The sequence below is a fragment of the Capricornis sumatraensis genome, chromosome 8, assembly GCF_032405125.1.
Source record: "Capricornis sumatraensis isolate serow.1 chromosome 8, serow.2, whole genome shotgun sequence".
Classification (NCBI taxonomy): domain Eukaryota; kingdom Metazoa; phylum Chordata; class Mammalia; order Artiodactyla; family Bovidae; genus Capricornis; species Capricornis sumatraensis.
In genome coordinates this window covers 93874484-93892738 of record NC_091076.1, presented here as the reverse complement: position 1 = coordinate 93892738, position 18255 = coordinate 93874484, and the positions used below count along the sequence as shown (strand labels likewise).

At 49.1% G+C, this 18255-nt stretch overlaps 1 protein-coding gene across 2 annotated transcripts; it reads right to left on the bottom strand.

Moving 5' to 3' along the window:
• Positions 1 to 5862: 5862 nt before the first annotated feature.
• On the bottom strand, positions 5863 to 17582 carry CD300LG (CD300 molecule like family member g). 2 transcript variants are annotated; one of them, XM_068977722.1, is made up of 7 exons: positions 17480 to 17582; positions 16261 to 16587; positions 15375 to 15459; positions 14937 to 15089; positions 13986 to 14098; positions 11919 to 11971; positions 5863 to 8140 (listed from the first exon to the last, which is right to left on the bottom strand). In XM_068977722.1, the coding sequence occupies exons 1-7, from the start codon at positions 17520 to 17522 to the stop codon at positions 8027 to 8029; spliced, it is 888 nt and encodes a 295-aa protein (XP_068833823.1). In that variant the 5' UTR covers positions 17523 to 17582; the 3' UTR covers positions 5863 to 8026. The 2 variants fall into 2 exon arrangements, with proteins under 2 accessions (XP_068833823.1, XP_068833825.1); XM_068977724.1 differs by lacking the exon at positions 15375 to 15459 and having other exon boundaries at positions 14937 to 15018.
• Between the last annotated feature and the right edge of the window lie 673 nt (positions 17583 to 18255).

The window sequence follows — 18255 nt, the reverse complement described above, 5'->3', positions numbered from 1 at the left end:
GGATTTGTACCAAACAAGAAGAATTTGGGGACTTCCCTGGTGGTCCCTGGCTTAGGCTCTGAGCTCCCAGTCCAGGGGGCCTGGGTTCAATCCCTGGTCAGGGAACTAGATCCCACATGCCACAACTAAAAAGATCCCACATACCACAGGAAAGATCCCTGGTGCTGCAACTAAGACCCAGCTTAGCCAAACAAATAAGTAAATATACATATTTTTAAAATTTGAAGTTTGCAGCCAGGAGTAAAACTTCAGGACACCAAAAGAAATAGAAAAGCAGTCTGAGAAAAAAAAGAGCACATTACTCAGTCTGACACCAGCAACACTTACAGCTAGAAAACCAAATAGTATTTCCAGAATGCCGAGAGAAAATGGCTGTAAACCTAGGATTGTATACCCAACAAAATCCTTCCAAGAATTTTGATAGAGTTTTTCAGATAAAAACTGACAGACTTTACCATTTACATGTTGTTTTAAAAAGAAAAGCTAATATGTAAGAATCCAAGTTAATGTTGTTTATGTAAAATAGCAATGAGCAATAATGTCTAGTTTGTACCTTTCCACAAAGAAAATTCTAGGCCCAGATGTCTTCACTGATGATTTCTACCAAACATATAAAACATGTACCAATTATACATAAACTCTTCCAGAAAATTGAAGATGAAGGACCACTTCTCAGCATTAGTTCAGTTCAGTCACTCAGTTGTGTCTGACTCTTTGTGACCCCGTGAACCGCACCATGCCAGGCCTCCCTGTCCATCACCAACTCAAACCCATGTCCACCCAAACCCATGTCCATCAAGTCAGTGATGCTATCCAACCATCTCATCCTCTGTCGTCCCCTTCTCTTCCTGCCCTCAATCTTTCCCAGCATGAGGGTGTTTTCAAATGAGTCAGCTCTTCACATCAGGTGGCCAGAGTACTGGAGTTTCAGCTTCAACATCAGTCCTTCTAATGAACACCCAGGACTGATTTCCTTTAGGATGGACTGGTCGGATCTCTTTGCAGTCCAAGGGACTCTCAAGAGTCTTCTCCAACACCACAGTTCAAAAGCATCAATTCTTCGGCGCTCAGCTTTCTTTATAGTCCAACTCTCACATCCAAACATGACCACTGGAAAAACCACAGCCTTGACTAGACAGACCTTTGTTGGCAAAGTAACGTCTCTGCTTTTTAATACACTATCTAGGTTGGTCATAACTTTCCTTCCAAGGAGTAAGCGTCTTTTAATTTCATGGCAGCAATCACCATCTGCAGTGATTTTGGAGCGCAGAAAAATCAAGTCAGCCACTGTTTCCCCATCTATTTTCCATGAAGTAATGGGACCGGATGCCATGATCTTAGTTTTCTGAATGTTGAGCTTTAAGCCAACTTGTTTACTCTCCTCTTTCATTTTCATCAAGAGGCTCTTTAGTTCTTCTTCACTTTCTGCCATAAGGGTGGTGTCATCTGCATATCTGAGGTTACTGATATTTCTCCCGGCAATCTTGATTCCAGCTTGTGCTTCTTCCAGCCCAGCGTTTCTCATGATGTACACTACATATAAGTTAAATAAGCAGGGTGACAATATACAGCCTTGACGTACTCCTTTTCCTATTTGGAACCAGTCTGTTGTTCCATGTCCAGCTCTAACTGTTGCTTCCTGACCTGCATACAGGTTTCTCAAGAGGCAGGTCAGGCGGTCTGGTATTCTCATCTCTTTCAGAATTTTCCACAGTTTATTGTGATCCACAGAGTTAAAGGCTTTGGCATAGTCAATAAAGCAGAAATAGATGTTTTTCTGGAACTCTCTTGCTTTCTCCATGATCCATCAGATGTTGGCAATTTGATCTCTGGTTCCTCTGCCTTTTCTAAAACCAGCTTGAACATCAGGAAGTTCATGGTTCACGTATTGCTGAAGCCTGGCTTGGAGAATTTTAAGCATTACTTTACCAGCATGTGAGATGAGTACAATTGTGTGGTAGTTTGAGCATTCTTTGGCATTGCCTTTCTTTGGGATTGGAATGAAAACTGACCTTTTCCAGTCCTGTGGCCACTGCTGAGTTTTCCAAATTTGCTGGCATATTGAGTGCAGCACTTTCACAGCATCGTCTTTCAGGATTTGAAATAGCTCAACTGGAATTCCATCACCTCCACTAGCTTTATTGATAGTGATGCTTCCTAAGGCCCACTTGACTTCACATTCCAGGATGTCTGGCTCTAGGTGAGTGATCACACCATTGTGATTATCTGGGTTGTGAAGATCCTTTTTGTACAGTTCTTCTGTGTATTCTTGCCACCTCTTCTTAATATCTTCTGTTAATATCTATTAACAGAGTGACAGCTGGTGAGGAGCTGGACTTCTTCCCCTGCCCAGGCTGGCTCTTCATATCTATCTGCTTCTGTTAGATCCCTACCATTTCTGTCCTTTATCGAGCCCATCTTTGCATGAAATGTTCCCTCGGTGTCTCTAATTTTCTTGAAGAGATCTCTAGTCTTTTTCATTCTATTGTTTTCCTCTATTTCTTTGCACTGATCGCTGAGGAAGACTTTATCTCTCCTTGCTATTCTTTGGAACTCTGCATTTAAATGAGTATATCTTTCCTTTTCTCCTTTGCTTTTCTTGTCTCTTCTTTTCACAGCTATTTGTAAGGCCTCCTCAGACAGCCATTTTGCTGTTTTGCATTTCTTTTTCTTGGGGATGGTCTTGATTCCTGTCTCCTGTACAGTGTCACGAACCTCCATCCATAGTTCATCAGGCACTCTGTCTATCAGATCTAGTCCCTTAAATCTATTTCTTACTTCCACTGTGAAGTCATAAGGGATTTGATTAAGGTCATACCTGAATGGTCTAGTGATTTTCTCCACTTTCTTCAATTTCAGTCTGAATTTGGCAATAAGGAGGTCATGATCCGAGCCACAGTCAGCTCCCAGTCTTGTTTTTGCTGACTGTATTAAAGAATATAATCAATCTGATTTCGGTGTCAACCATCTGGTGATGTCCGTGTGTAGAGTCTTCTCTTGTGTTGTTGGAAGAAGGTGTTTGGATTCCCTGTATAACATCAATTTCGTATATATTATATATGTTCTTTTCAGATTCTTTTCCATTCTAGATTATTACAAGATATTGAATGCTGCATAGTTCCCCGTGTTATACTGTGAATCCTTGTTATCTCTTTTCTATATAGTAGTGTGTATTTGTTAATCCCAAATTCTTAATTTATCTCTCCTCACCCTTCCCCTTTTGTAACAGAAAGATTATAGAAAATCTCTTCAGTAAGCTTCAGTGGATTAGGATCACAGCATCTCAGTCTTTGTAGAGGGGTAGTTCAGGGAAGGACCTAAATCTTAAATCATTTATTTTCACCATCAATACTCTTTTTGGTGTTAAAATATTTCTCTGAAAGAAACAAATGAGACGATAAAGGATAGTTGATTATTATAGTTAATGTCCCAATTTGACAAAACAGAACATGAGCCATGTTGACATTCCCCTAATTTTTACCTCTCAGCAGGTTCCCAGGCTGGAAACTCTTCCCCTCAGGATAGGTGAACAGTGGCTTGTTGCAATTCTTTTGTTCAAGGGCCTCTCGTAGCTCACAGAGCTGAAGATTTGGGTGTACAAATATAGAACCAAGCTATATCAAGCTGAGGGACTGCAGAGTGACAGCTGGTGAGGAGCTGGACTTCCTCCCCTGCCCAGGCTGGCTCTGTGACAGTGCTGGGAGCTAGGTCAGTGTGGCAGCGTCTGTGAAGGATGCTCAGGTTTCTAATAAATCCATAGAAACTTGGAATCTTGAGGATGTCAATCCTAGGCTACCTTGGAGAGAGTTTTACCTCTGGAAGACATAAAGTCTGGGACTTCCCTGGCAGTCCAGTGGCTAAGACTCTGAGCTCCCAATGCAGGAAGCCCAGGTTTGTTTCTTGGTCAGGCAACTAGATCCCACATGCCTCAACTGAGAGTTTGCATGCCACAACTAAAACCCAGTGCAGCCAAATAAATAAGTAATTTTTAAAAAACATAAAATCTCTTTAGTGGAAACACTGTCTGAAAGTAGGCAAGGGGTGGGCCTGTGATGACTTGGCTGAGTCCCCACCAACGCTCTGGCTGCTGTAGGTGACAGATTGAGAAGGCAGGAAGGTTCTTTCCCTCCTGAGAAGCCCCCGTTCTCACCAGCCTCTAGCTGAGGGATTTATCATGGGGGGAGCCTGCTTTGGAGGAACTTTTGAGGTCTCTCTGAGACCATCTGTAACTTACTGCTTCCTATCTCCCCCAATATTTGGGCACACACTGTGCCAGGATCCTGGGCAGAGTCCCCAGAGCTCAGACCTGGGGCTCCCTTTCCACTTGGAAAAGGTAAGATGTGCTCCCCATGTGACACCCACCACTCCCACTCTGCACTGGCTGCCACTTTCTGGTGAGTTTCCTTAGAATCATAAGATCAGCTCCACCTTGCCCAGCCCCCTTGGCCCTCACTTCTGGGGCATTATAAGTGGTTTCTCCTCCTAAAGCCACAGGGGCAGGGGTGGAAGCTATTGAGGACTTTGAGAAATGCTGACTGACAGGCCCTGGTGGGATTGAAATGGGTTCTACTATTTCTGAAAGCTGTTCAGCGATGAATATCAGTAATTTAAAAAATATTTATGCCCTCTGACCTGGCACGTCCATATAAGCAAATCCTTCTGAAAGAAATCTCCAAATGCAGACAGAGCAGTGTGTGAAGATTCACCACAATGTTATTTATAATAGCAAAAAGAGAAACAAGTATCTAATGAGAGGGAATTAAAATAAGTTGACATCAAATATTATGCAGCCAATAAACTTTAATTTAGAAAATGTTTGTAAAAACCTTATGCAAAAACATGAATGCTTAATGATATAATAGTTAAGTATGAAAAACAGGATATAAAATTGTATGACAAAATAATTTGTTAAAAACACATCGGGCAAGTGATGTGGAGAAAAAAAACTGGACAGAAACAACAAAATGCAGTAACAATGGTCTCTGGGTAGCGGTGAGACAATGAGTGATATGTTTTTCCCTTTTTATCCCTCCATATTTCTAGGTTTTGTATACTGAGCAGCTCCTGGTTCATTTTTCAGAGAAAATAGAAAAAGGAAAAAAAGTAGTGGTTCTGATACTTTACCTCCCCTCTCTTCATTCCAGGGGACCAAATTCAGGGTCACTTTCAGGTTCCCCTTAGGGTCCTGTCCTGTCCCCTCCTTTGCCTTTATTTACTTGTTTATTTTAGATATTTTAATTAATTAATTAGGCTGCGCTGGATCTTAGTTGGGACATTTGGTATCTAGTTCCCTGACTGGGGATTGAACCTGGGCCCCCAGCATTAGGAGCACAGACCCTTAGTCACTGGACCACCAGGGAAGTCCCCCTCCTCCCTGTTAGATATCCAGCTCCATCTGCACTCTGTGTCTTCCTACCCACCTCCCAGCTGCCAAAACCCACAGGCAATGAATCCTTTCTTGACAAGGAAGGAGTTGAGATTTTTCCCATCCTCCTTCCAGAGCCTGGAATGTTCGCTGAGTACGAAGACTGATTCTGGACTCATGCAGCAGTGAACAGTAGCTTGCAGTAAGCAGCAGCCAGCAGCAGCTGGCTCAGTTCCCTGACCAGGAGTCCTAACTGCTAGACCACTGGGCCTAAATCCCCAGTCCTTGACAAGAAAGAAATCTGAAGAGGAGGCAGAAGGTAAAGAGAAAAGTAAACATTTATTGGAAAAGCAGAGTACATGCAGAAAGAAGCATGGATGAACTCCGAGAGTCTTGAGAGCCACGCCTTTGGGAAGTTTAAATCCTTTATAAAGAGGCAGTTATACAGGTCATTGTCTTCCCTCTGGCCAACTGTCTTGTTTGTCCCCCTGGCTAATTTGTCTCAGGACTCTCCCCTAGGTGAGCACACACCCCTCAGCCAAGATGGATTCCAGCCCAGAGGCCTATGGGGTGATCTCCCTTCCTTTTGCCTCCCTTGCCCCATTCAGATTCAGATTCAGTTCAGTTGCTCAGTTGTGAGTGACTCTTCGCGACCCCATGGACTACAGCACGCTAGGCTTCCCTGTCCATCACCAACTCCTGGAGCTTGCTCAAACTCATGTCCATCAAGTCGGTGACGCCATCCAACCATCTCATCCTCTGTCTGTCCCCTTCTCCCCCTGCCTTCAATCTTGCCCAGCATCAGGGTCTTTTCCAATGAGTTAGTTCTTTGCATCAGGTGGCCAAAGCATTGGAGTTTCAGCTTCAGTATCAGTCCTTCCAATGAATATTCAGGACTGATTTCCTTTAGGATGGACTGGTTGGATTTCCTTGCAGTTCAAGGGACTCTCAAGAGTCTTCTCCAACACCACAGTTCAAAAACATCAATTCTTCGGCACTCAGCTTTCTTTATAGTCCAACTCTCACATCCATACGTGACTACTGGAAAAACGATAGCTTTGACTAGACAGACTTTTGTTGGCAATATGCTGTCTAGGTTGGTCATAGCTTTTATTCCAAGGAGCAAGCGTCTTTTAATTTCATGGCTGCAGTTACCATCTGCAGTGATTTTGGAGCCCCCCAAAATAAAGTCTGTTACTGTTTCCCCATCTATTTTCCAGGAAGTGATGGGACCGGATGCCATGATCTTAGTTTTCTGAATGTTGAGTTTTAAGCCAACTGTTTCACTCTCCTCTTTCATCAAGAGGCTCCTTAGTTCTTAGCTTTCTGTCATAAGGGTGGTGTCATCTGCGTATCTGAGGTTAAAGGAGGGGGAATATGGGATCTCTTGATCTTTTGCTCCAACAAGGTTTAGTCCCTCTTTGTTCTTGCCAAGACTGCTATCTTGGCAAGTGTCCACATGAGACAAATCCTGGCTATTTACCCTGTTTCTGTTGTTACTTCCATTTCAGAGCACAAACAGGAGTCTGATTATAAATGCCTAACCTGGAGCCCACTTCTCTCCTGTCTCAGGAAATGCAAACAGGAAGCTAGTTGAAAGTGTCCGGCCTGAAGCCCATCTTTTTCTCGTCCCCAAGAAATCTAAGTAGGAGGAGGCCAGTTGTAAATGCCTAGCCTGGAGCCCATCTTCCTCCTACCTCAAGATCGGATAGACAACCACTCCTGGCCAGTCTTGGGCTTGGCATTTCCGATGTGCACTTGACCTGAGCCTGGACTCAGGCAGGTCCAGGAAAGCCTCCAGCTGGGCCATGGTGTGGTGGGAAGAGCAGGCCCTATCGGGGGAAGTGGGAGACTCCACACACCAAATGTTGACTCTCTAAGCTGGAGGGACCTGAGAGCTCAACCAGCCCACTGGTACTCAAACACCAGTGTTAGAATCACTGGTGCACTTGGAAGAAATACATAGTTCCAGGCCCAGCCTCAGAGATGGTTTTGGTAGTTTATTTTCTTCTCTTTTTCGGCAGTACCATGCCAGTGCCCCTTGCAGTGGAAGCATGGAGTCCTAATTACTGGACCACCAGCCAAATCCTGGTTTGGGCAGCTCTTGATGGGGCCCCAGAATCATCTTTTTAACCAGCTTCCTGGTTAAAAAGGGATGCAGGTGGTTCACAATTGGCTCTGAGAAATCAGGATCCAGGCTAACCCCACAGGCTCCCTCCTCCTCACCAGCTTATGTGGGAGAACTTAGCCCTGAGTCTGAGGATGGAAGGAAGGGAGGAGAAGGTGGCATCTGGAAGGGGAATTAGAAGGGACCTGTGACTGGGCACTGAGGCCCAGGGGACCCCCCATAGCAGACACAAACTTCGACCAGACCCTCTGAGCCCTGCCTGACCCCTCGAAGGTCCAGCGGTTGTATGCTTTGCCCAAGGATGTGACCATCTTGGAGAGGTCCCAGTTTCCAGCTGGAAATATGAGGCCACCGCATCAGGCCTCAGGGCTGACGAAGCCTTCAGGGTCAGCTGAGATGGGCAAGAGGAAAGCTTGGGAAGGGTAGGGGAGAGACCTGGACTCAGGCAGGAGGATTCTGAAGTCATAGCAGAAAGCTTGTCCAAGTTAGTGCAAGTTCAGCCCTTCCAGAGATTCAAGGAGAGCTTTCGATGGCTAGACTGAGCTGAACTTTGAAAAGCCCGGCTCGTCCCCAGACATGGGGAGGGTAGAGGCTGGGGTCACGTCTCCCTTATGGTCCCGCCAAGAGGCTTCGTCATCCTTTGAAGTCTGTAAAGACAACAGTATGGGGTGAAAATCGGAGCCCAGCTGGGGGATCTCCAGGCAGCTACTGGGTCCCCTCTGGCCTTTCCCACAAGCTCTGGGCCTCTGTCCATCTAAGAGACGTAGGACTAACCACTCCTTCTCCCCAGGATCCCCCAGGCTTTGTTTCACACCCTCCATTTCCCCATTCCCTGGGGGAGCATCCTTATGGCCTCAGGCCCGGTTCTGACTGCAGATGTGGGAACCTGCCAGCCCAGAACTCTTTAAGCTGTCACTCCTACCATGCTACTCAAGAATTTTTCTGGGTCAGAAAAAAAGAGGATGTGAAGTCAGGAGCCCTGGCTTCCCGGGTGAAATGGCCAAGACTCTGGTTATGGTGGGGGTGGTGGGTGGTTGCTGAGAGCAGGGCCCTCCCCCACTTCCCTGCATTGTCAGAGTGGAGCCAGGCTAGGCGGCTCCAGGCCCCCAGAGCCCTCTGTCCACACCTGGCTCAGGCACCAGATCTCCATGTTGGAGCTGGCGGAGGGCTCGGGGCTGGCGGGAGGCCCAGTGGGCTCTGCAAGCTTGATCACAGTGGACTCCGGGACACAGCTGTTCCCCAGCGCCTGAAACACAGATTCAGTCAGAACAGCCTGTTCTCGGGGGCCACAGGGATGGGCTGCAAGCCGGAGCAGCAGGAGGGACAAGCAGCGGGTGGGCTGTGGAGTCAAGAGTCCTTAACGGCCAATTTACTCCGTCTCAGTGTGACCTTGGGTGAGCCACCTAACTTCTCTGGAGCCCAATTTCCCAAGCTGTAAAATGAGGAGTGAAATATTCCCCTTAGGAAAATAATAAACATTTCTGATAATGTTTTATCACACTCAACAACTGGAACTCCTGCAGTGATTAATTTGTTTCCATGATTGTTATTTCTCTCTTTGAAGCAGGAAGACTGTGCAGGCTGCAGGCTTTTTGTCATAGGCCGGAGACAGCAAAGTTGGACACTTCAAAGACTCACTGAATAACAAACAGCACAGGAAAGATTCCTTAGGAATCGTCATCTGAGCAACCCCTCCTTGATCAGATGAGAAAACCGAGGCCCAGGGAGGAAAGATGGGTAGTCTGGAACGAGTGAGGCAGCCCATCTCCTGACACTCAGCTGCTCCCATGGGTACTCAGGTCTGAGTGCTGGGCCCCTCCACCTCTCACTTTCTTGCCCAGCTGGAGCAGATGCTGGAGCTGGCCGAGGCCCCCAGCCACTTCTCCTAAGGGTACAGCTGCCCTGAGTGGGACCAGCCAGCAGATCCCACAGTCTGATGGGCACTGAAGCCAAGGAAAGAAGCTCCCACTTCCTGGATAACTACGAGATGGCTTATCTCACTTGTTCTAACCACAGTCCTGAGAGATGGGAAAACCGAGGCTCAGAGAGGTGATGTCACTCGCCAGGCGTCACACAGCAGGCGGGGCTGAGCCGGGCCTTGAACCTGTGACTATCTGACCTCAGATCCAAGCTCTTTCCTATGCTATGCTGCCATCCTGGCAGGGCCTCACGCACACTTCTCTTAGTGACAGTGTCTCTTGTCTACTAACTGGCCCCAGCTTTGAGCAATACCCTAGCTGTGGGGGGTGGGGGCAGAGGTGGACGTGTGAGCCACCTCTGGTGACACCTGCAGGCTGCTGGGGACAAGGAAAGAGTCAGAACAGAGTTTCTCAGGTGAGATGTGAGTGGGAGAATGAGGGCCTGAAGGCATGGGAGGGGGAGAGAGATGTCACAAATGCTGTCACTCGTGGCGCTTGTCAACCCCAGCCCTGCCTGTGGTGAGGACATGGCAGAGCTGGGCTGGACCAGAGAGTTCCCGAGGTCACTTCCATTTCCCATGAATCCCATACCGACAGTTTTGGGATTTGGTCAAAACCCAGCCATTGCTGACCACTGACCATCAACAGCTGCAGAAATGTCACCTACTCAGGGGTGACCGAATTTGAGGAAAGAGCTTCGGGGGGCCGAGACCAAACCACATATGTAGCCTGTGGCCAGGACCACTGCCCTCTGCCTCAGGAGCATCTTCATCTCTCAATGGTCCCTCTGCCCAGGCGGTGGACTCTGGGCTGTTCCAGCAAGTGTGGAGGCATTTTCTGGATTGCATTATACAAGATCTATATGAGCCTCTGTTTCTGCATGTGTGCTAAGTCGCTTCAGTTGTGTCCAACTCTATGCAACCCTATGGACTATAGCCTGTCAGTCTCCTCTGTTCATGGAATTCTCCAGGCAAGAATACTGGAGTGGGCTGCTGCGTCCTCCTCCAGGGGATCTTCCTGACCCAGGGATTGAACTCACATCTCTTGTGTCTCCTATACTGGCAGGCAGATTCTTTACCACTAGCGCCACCTGGGAAGATTCTAGAAGAACAAGTAGTGAGGCAGCATGGAGATTCTCCCTCCAGCCCAGCCTCTCTTTCTGAGTTGGGGAGGGGCGAGCCCCAGGATGTAGAGCCAGGAGGAGAGTCCTGGCGGTGACCTTGTCTGCCCCTGTATCTGTCTCCACGACCTCTGCCTCACTCCCATTGAGCTTCCTGAGACAACAACAGCTGCTTCCTAAGCGAAGGACGGCCAAGTACCCCATTCCACCGCAGGCCCTCCCTGGGGGGATCCAGCCTGAGTCTTTTGTCCTTGCTGGCGCCAGGAAAGAAGGCAATGGCAGTCCTCCTTTCCTGCTCTAGTGTTTAAGGGAATCAGAGTGGAGGCATCTCAGTAAACAGCTGAGGAAGGAGAGATCAGGTGGGGTGGGGGGTGAGGCAGGTGGGGCTGCTATCTTCTAAGGGGTGGCCTTCTCTGTAGGGTGCTGATATGGAAAGCAGGGGTCTCTCCTTGCAGGGATAAGGGAGGGGCCTGGCACCAGGTAGCCTCTCTCCAGGAAAATGGGCACAGGGACCCTCCCCCATTCTTCCTGCCCCCTGGCCCCTCAGTCTGAACATCAGGGTAGCACTCCGCCTTGGTCTCAGAACCAAGGAAAGCTCAGAGAAGGGTGCTCTGGAAAGAGGAGAAATGGGGGTTGAGAGCTCTGAAGCCACCCACTGCCTGCCGTGTGACCCTGGGCAAGACGTTTTCCCTCTCTGGGCCTGTGCTCTCTTCTGCAAAAGCAGACTAGCATCTATTGGTAGTCATATTCCAGTGTGCTGTCGGAATCCCCCAAGGCTGTGTTTAAAATTCAGGTTCCTAGCCCCATCCCTCAGAGAAGGCGATGGCACCCCACTCCAGTACCCTTGCCTGGAAAATCCCATGGATGGAGGAGCCTGGTAGGCTGCAGTCCATGGGGTCGCGAAGAGTCAGACACGACTGAGCGACTTCACTTTCACTTTTCACTTTCATGCATTGGAGAAGGAAATGGCAACCCACTCCAGTGTTCCTGCCTGGAGAATCCCAGGGACGGGGGAGCCTGGTGGGCTGCCGTCTATGGGGTCACACAGAGTCGGACATGACTGAAGCGACTTAGCAGCAGCCCCACCCCTAGAGGATTTGGTTGGGACTGGTGTAGAAAAGAATGTTTCTAAGAGCCTCCAACCCCAACCCCACCCCCAGGTGTTTTGAAAGGGAGTTTGTACCAAACTTAGAGAAAGGCTGGGTTAGATGATCTCAAAGACCCGCTGTGGATCCAGCTCCAATGTTCTCTGATGCTACAAGGAGAGGAATGAGAACGGGGCCCCAGGCCAGAAGCAGAGACCTGCTGGCACCTGATGGGAAGTCAGGGTGAGTCTTAAATTCTGGCCTCAGGGGCATCTGAGCTTGGACCTGCCTCCTTCCTTACCAAGTGGGAGAGATGGACATTGTCCTTCTTCTGTGTCTCCGAGGCCAGCTGAGCTGAAAGAGACAGGAAGGAGCACCTTGAAGCTGGGAGCTGCTCCCACAGAGATGGATGGCCCCTTGCACCTGGGGCTTCCCAGGCAAGAAGATTTGGCAGAGAAGCCCAACCCCTTGGCAGTGACCCTGACTTTTGAGATCATTACACAGCAATCCCTGTGTGGGGGCCAGCAACTGGCTAGGGAAGTGATTCTGTGTGCTCAGGTCATTATTTCTTAAATTTCAGTGTGTGTATAGGAAATTTTATTAAAATGCAGATTCTAATTCAGTAGGTTGAGGTTGGGGCCCTAAAGTCTGAATTTCTAACAGGCTACCAGGGGATGTCGCTGCTGCCAGCTGGGGACTGCAATTTGAGAGGCAAGGGGCTACGAGGCTCTGAGGTTGTGACTGGAATGTTTTCACCCCGTGGGATCCTCCCGACTCCTCTGAGGGGATCTAGGGACATGGGCAGAGTTGACATGTCTTCCTGGGGGCCACACGAGGAGGAGGTGGGTGGCAGGCCCGTCGTTTCCCAGTTGGCAAATTTGGCTTCCTGGCTGTACTGCTTCCCTGCTATACCAAGGGCAAATTGCTTAACCACTCTGTGCCTCAGTTTCTTGCCCTATAAAATGGGGTATTTGCAGGTATTGTCATGCAGGCATGCATGCTAAGTTGCTTCAGTCATATCTTGACTCTTTGCGACCCTATGGACTGTAGTCTACCAGGCTCCTCTGTCCATGGGATTCTCCGGGCAAGAATATTGGAGTGGGTTGCCAAGCCCTCCTCCAGGTGATATTCTCGACCCAGGGATCAAACTCTCATCTTCGGATTCTTTACCGCTGAGCCACCAGGGAAGGCTGCTTGTAATAAGCAGTTCCGAACTCCACAGTATTGAGATTAAAGGAGATAAAAACAACATAAGCCACACCATGGTGCCTGGCACAAGGCATCTCCCAGTACTGTTATTTTAGTTAAACCTTCTTTATCTGTGCCATCCACCTCAGGAGCTACACGTGGCCACTGCACACTGGAAATGTGACTACTTTGAATTATACTGGGTTTCAAAGACTCTATATGAAAAACTGAATGTAGAATATATATAATTAGTATTTTATATTGATTCCATGTTCAAATGATAGTTTTGGATGTATCATGTTAAATAAAGTTTATTATTAGAATTAATGTCACTAGTTTCTTCTTTATTGTGTGTGACTATTAGGGAACTCTTTTAAAAATTTATTTATTTCTAATTGTAGGATAATTGCTATACAATATTGTGCTGGTTACTGCCATACATCAACATGAATCAGGTACACATATGTCCCCTCCCTCTTGAATCTTGCTCCCACCTCCCACTCCATCCCACTCCTCTAGGTTGTCACAGAGCCCTGGTTTGAATTCCCTGAGTCATACAGCGAATTCCCACTGGCTATCTATTTTACATATGGTAGTGTGTATGTTTCCACGCTACTCAGTCAGGGAATTTTAAATCACACATGTGGCTTGTATTATATTTCTGTAGGCCATATATCTGGGGAAGCTGAGGCTCAAGGAAGTTAGGTGACTTGCCCAAGGCCACACAGCTAAAAAATGGCAGAGCTGGGAATTTGAAGCCAAGCCTTGAAAGGGGCTGAGCATCTCTAGAGACGCAGCAGCAGGTGTAGGGCCTCAAGGAACATCCTGTTCAAGTGCTCCGGCCAGCACTCCACCCTGTAGTCAGTCCTCACACAAGGTCAGAACCTGCAGAGACTGGATATGGATGGGTTCATGGGATCAACACGGAGCGACATGGCTGATGAGCTTGACCGGACAGATCAAAGCAAGATGAGAGCCCCCCAGTCTCTTGCTACCCCACTTGAATTGCTTGTGGACTGTCCTGTGGGTCCCTCAGAAAAGAGAAGCAGGGCTCCTGACACCTATGTCTGAGATGCACACACTGAGCCCCATTAGGTCTCTCTGGGGTCATGGGGGGATTGTGGGTCTCAGGGAGACCCCTGGCTGAGAACCCTTCACCCCTCCCGTCCACATGGCTCACCTTTTTCTCTCCATTGAAACATGCAGCTGCCGAGGGCGGCCAGGCCTGTGGCCAGCAGAAGGGCTAGCAGTACCAGGACTGGGGCCAAGATTCTGATCAAAGGGATGGATACCCTGTGGGCGAGATGGAAGGAGCCTGGTGGCTGTCACCAGATGTCAGTGACACACTGGGCGTTCTTATTCTGAGTCCTGGTCACATCCCTCATCTCTCCCAAAGAGATCAGAGAGCACCAGGGACCAGAACATCTCATTAGTCCCAATGGAAGGGGCCTCAGACCCGATCGCCAACCCCAGGAGACACTTTCAGCAGGGTCTGAACCAGTGAGCAGTTGCCTGGCTACCAGTAATGGAGTATGCATGCATGATCAGTCACTCAGTTGTGTCCAACTCTCTGTGACCCCCTGGACTGTAGCCTGCAAGGACCCTCTGTCCATGAGATTCTCCAGGCAAGAATACTGGAGTGGGTTGCCATGCCCTCCTCCTCTAGGGGAACTTCCCGACCCAGGGATCGAACCCACATCTCTTATGTCTCCTGCATTGGCAGGCAGGTCCTTTACCACTAACGCCACCTGAGAAGTGTAGTTTGTATACAACCCCACAAGAGCCAGTCCTTCCAGCTGGGAATCCAGGTGGGTAAGAAAAAATCATTTTGTTTGGTTCCATGTTTTCATGCTTGGCATAGGGCCCAGTGCAAAGTGCTCAGGCAAAAGCTGCTGGACTAGGGTGGCTTTCCCTAAAACTGGGCAGGGAGTGAGGTGGGGACTGGGGGCTATGGGGGCCTGCATGTCCAAGGCAACAAGGCTGCTGGCACCTGCAGTGCCGGGTAGGGGGTGGGATGGTGCAGAATCTGCCCTTCGTGAGCAGCTGCGACCCAGAGAAAGGAGTACTGGGTTCTTATTGGCTCAGAGTTTAGTGCTGACCTGAAAGTTGGCTTTGGTCACCTGGGGCTCACCTGGACTTGGAGCTGCTGCTGGGGACAAAACTGGTGTCCTCTGTTGAGGTAGAGTCCAATTGTGTGGCTGGCTGGGAGATCCCTGCAGGAGGAGAGGTTGCTGGGTGAAGAGAGGTCCCTGCATACGGAGAGGTTGCTGGGTGAGAAGAGATCCTTGCAAATGGAGAAGCTGCTGGGTGGAGAGAGGTCCCTGCATACGAAGAGGTTGCTGGGTGAGAAGAGATCCTTGCAAATGGAGAAGCTGCTGGGTGGAGAGAGGTCCCTGCATACGAAGAGGTTGCTGGGTGAGGAGAGATCCTTGCAAATGGAGAAGCTGCTGGGTGGAGAGAGGTCCCTGCATACGGAGAAGCTGCTGGGTGAGGAGAGATCCTTGCAAACGGAGAGGTTGCCGGGTGAGGAGAGGTCCCTGTGTACAGAGAAGCTGCTGTGTGCTTGGACAGGGAGGTCCCTGCGAACGGAGAGGCCTCAGCCTCTGTCTTCCCCAGCTTGGCTGTGGTGACTGTCAGGAGGAGACCAGGAGAAGGTACAAGTCCAAAAGCAATGCCTCAGCACCTTCCCTGATCCTTGATTCCCAGCATCCTCAGACCTCTGGCCCTTGACCCCTGGGCCCTAGTCTCCCTAGGACTAATTTCTCAGAACCTCCCCAGCTACAGGGCACCCCAAACAGAGGTCTCAATGAAATTGTTTTGAGGACTTCCCTGGTGGTCCAGTGGTTAAGAATCTGCCTGTCAGTGCAGGGGACATGGGTTTGATCCCTGGTCCAGAAAGATCCCACATGCCCCGGAGCAGCTAAGCCCTTGAGCCACAACTACTGGGCCCACACGCCTGTGCTCCACAACAAGGGAAGCCACAGCAGTAAGTGTAGTCAGAAGCCCGTGCACTGCAACAAAATGTAGCCCTTGCTCACTGCAACTAGAGAAAGCGCTAAAGACCCAGCACAGCCAAAAAAAAAAAAAAAAGAAAGAAAGAAACTGTATTGAACAAGCAGGTCACACCTCAGGAACACCCCTCTTGTGTTGCAGTCTGTCCTCTATTGTGAAGTGAAGTCGTTCAGTCGTGTCCGACTCTTTGAGACCCCGTGATTGTAGCCCACCAGGCTCCTCGGTCCTTGGGATTCTCCAGGCAAGAATACTGGAGTGGGTTGCTATTTCCTTCTCCAGGGGAACTTCCCGACCCAGGGATTGAACCCAGGTCTCCCGCATTGCAGGCAGACGCTTTAACCTCTGAGCCACCAGGGAAGTCCTCTGTTGTGGAGAGGTGCAATTCCCCTGCCCCCAACTCCATGCCCCTGAATCCCTCCCAGGGAAGGAGGGATGTGTGTTACCTGGAAAGACAAGCAGAGAGACTGACATAGTCTTATCGAAGCCCAGTTTTTTGACCCCACACCAGTACTTCCCCATGTCCTTCAGGGTGAGGTTCCTCAGGATGACCGTGAACCTGTTCTCCTGCGGGTTGTCGTGGACCGACACCCTTCCTTCCTGGCCGTATTCTCCAGAGAAGACAGTCCCAGTGCAGCGGGAGATGAAGAGCCCGGCCTCTCGGCACCAGTATTTCTGGTGCTTCTTTAGCTCCTCCCCGTAGGTGCATTGCAGGGACACAGTGTCACCTTCGAAGCCACTGATCTCCTTCGGGTCCACCACCGATCCGTAACCTGAAACCACAGCACATGGGAAGACTGGAATTCCCTGATTTAAGTTCCAAGGTCAAGACCAGAAGGTTTTCCTCAGTCACTCCCTTCTTGGGGCAACCCTGGTAAGAGTTGGTATTCCACTCTGCCACCGAGGGACCTTGGGGCAGGGCTGTTACTGTTTCCCTAAACCTGGTGTATTGAAGGCTAGTGATGGGGAAACTCTAGATTTAGACAGCCGGGAGTTTGAATCCCAGCACAGCTGCTTAGTAGCGGTGTGATCCTGGGAAAACTGCTTGACCTCTCTAAGTTTCTGTAAGTTTCCCTCTAGGTTTTCTATTACCTATAGATAATATGTCCTCTGTCACTGAATTAAGATGTTATCATATGTAAGAGCTACCATGATTTCACATAACATTAAAAAAAAGTCAATGGAACTGACATCAGTTATAAGATACATCCTAAATTTTGTGTTTAAAAATTAAAAAAAAAAAGCAGGCTTGTGAATTGATGAAATGTAATAATTCTTCATCTCTCAGGGTTGTTGTGAGCACTACAGCAGAAGTTCAAGAAATATTTGCTGAGTTTAGTGTAAGGGGTGTCTTCTCAGCTCCCTGGCTGGCACCGAGTCAGGAAATGAAGACAAAAGAGGCAAAGCTTCGCTCACAGCCACTCAGCCATGAGGGGTCCAGGACCCTCAGGTCTGGGGGGAGACCTGGCTCTCGGTTCCACGAACAGCAAGTGGCCCCTCTGAGGGTTGAGGACGAGGAGTAGGGTGGGGCGAAGCCTGGATGGATCAGGCGGCGGGGCTGCGTCACAGCCCCAGCGAATGTAGATTCAGGAGGTCCCTCTAGCAGACACAGGGGGCGAGCTTGGGGATGAGCCCCACATCCCTCCACCCTCGCCCCCATCTCACCTGGGAGCACGAGGCAGCCCCATAGCATGAGGAGGGGCCGCATGGTGAGCGCCGGGCCACTCGGGACCGCACAGCTGGGCGACTGGGAGCTCCTCTTTTGGCTACACGGGGCTTTAACTTCCTCCAGAAGCAGATGGAGACCAGGAAGGGAGGGGAGGGGCCGTGCGGGTCCTGGAGGCGGAGGAGGCGCCTCCGCTGTTCCCTCTACGGCCCCTCAGCACGCGCAGACCCCACCCTGAAAACCCACGGAGCGCTTCTCCCAAACTCCCGCAGGAGATCCCAACTCCAGAGGGCCTGTGTGTAGAATTCAGGGAGTCCGTGAATCTGGGTGGGAAAATAGTACATCCTTACTTCCACTAACCTTGAAGTAACATTTATCTTTTTCTCAGGAGTCGTGTTTGCCGTGCTGTGCTGCGCTTAGTCGCTCAGTCGTGTCCAACTCTTTGCGACTCCACGGACTGTAGCCCGCCAGGCTCCTCTGTCCATGGGGATTCTGTCGCCAATTAAAAATCGTGACACTAGCACTTCAACTTGTCACCGATAGCGTGAAATACTGTGTGTGCACCTCCCCACTTAGTTATTAGATCTGCCACTACAGTAAGTTATTTAAAGTGCTAATGAAAAAGCATATTTATTATAGCGTTACATAATTATAAATATTTTAATAACCTCTTCAATATTATTGGTTTTCTTTTAAACGTATATTTTGTCTTATACGTTTAAAAGACCATTATTCTCAGACGTGGTGCATAAGCTTCAGCCAGCTGCCCCTTGTC

What these genes read in the sequence shown, in the direction of transcription:
- CD300LG (XM_068977722.1), bottom strand. Translation starts at nt 17,522, where the DNA reads ATGCGGCCCCTCCTCATGCTATGGGGCTGCCTCGTGCTCCCAG. An exon ending in GGGCTGCCTCGTGCTCCCAG is followed by an intron (nt 16,588 to 17,479) that starts GTGAGATGGGGG and finishes CTGTGGTTTCAG; the next exon opens with GTTACGGATCGGTGGTGGAC. An exon ending in ATGTCCATCTCTCCCACTTG is followed by an intron (nt 8,141 to 11,918) that starts GTAAGGAAGGAG and finishes TTGTCTTTACAG; the next exon opens with ACTTCAAAGGATGACGAAGC.